The sequence below is a fragment of the Alligator sinensis genome, unplaced genomic scaffold (assembly GCF_000455745.1).
Source record: "Alligator sinensis unplaced genomic scaffold, ASM45574v1 scaffold1334_1, whole genome shotgun sequence".
Lineage (NCBI taxonomy): Eukaryota > Metazoa > Chordata > Crocodylia > Alligatoridae > Alligator > Alligator sinensis.
Window position 1 is genome coordinate 43,801 of NW_005842872.1, and position 726 is coordinate 44,526.

Consider the following 726-nt stretch of genomic DNA (forward strand, 5'->3'; position numbering starts at 1 on the left):
GGCACGGAGCTGCTGGCAGAGCTGCCACTCGAGGTGAGAGATGAGGCCCTGGCACCCCCCGCCCAGGCTGCTGCAGCCCGCCAGCGTGCTCAGCCGTTCTGTCTCAGCCCGGAGCAACTGTGAGGGGAGACGGGGGAAGGGGGGGGAGACCTGACATCCGCACCAGCCACGTGCCTGGCAGCCTCCCCCGGCCCAATTCCCCGGAAGCCCTGTTGTCCAGCCAGCCAGCCCCCTTGCCCCGCCCCCAACAGCACTTGCCTGGAGGTCTCCGTGGGTGACCAGGAGGAAGGCGCCGACAGCCCAGGACGCCAGGTGCTGCTGGGCCTTGGTGGTGATCCAGGCACGGGCAAGCTGCCCTGTGGCCACGCAGAGGCTCAGCAGCTCCAGCTGCAGCCCACTCGCTGCAGAGAACAGAGTGGGGGTTTGGTGAGGCTGGGGCAGGGGAGACCCCAGGGCTGTCCTGTCCTCAGACGGGTGCAGCAGGCCAGACAGGTGGATGGGCAGACCGGATCCCCTCCCTGCTGCGCAGAGGACCCCAGGGACCGGGCACCCCCCAACTCACTGGCACATCCAGAGCGAGGAGGCTGCAGGTGGCGCAGGGCGAAGGCAAGAGGCGGGGGCAGATGCTGCAGGAGCCCGGCCGTCTTGCTCCGTGCCGTGGCCCCTGCCTGCCCTGGCCCCGGGCTGCACTTGTCAGAGAGGCTGGAGCCCAGCGCCCGACAGAAG

The 726-nt window shown here is 70.0% G+C and overlaps 1 protein-coding gene across 1 annotated transcript in view; it reads right to left on the minus strand.

Moving 5' to 3' along the window:
• Positions 1 to 726, minus strand: part of CCDC142 (coiled-coil domain containing 142) — a 5,694-nt gene that overhangs the window by 1,793 nt on the left and 3,175 nt on the right. Inside the window, exons 4-6 of the mRNA XM_006035723.2 lie at positions 563 to 726; positions 259 to 401; positions 1 to 117 (exon numbers count right to left, since the gene is read on the minus strand). The exon at positions 1 to 117 is cut by the window's left edge and continues 13 nt beyond it. Of these exons, the coding sequence (XP_006035785.2) occupies positions 1 to 117; positions 259 to 401; positions 563 to 726 (424 nt within the window). The remainder of the gene's footprint in view (positions 118 to 258; positions 402 to 562) is intronic.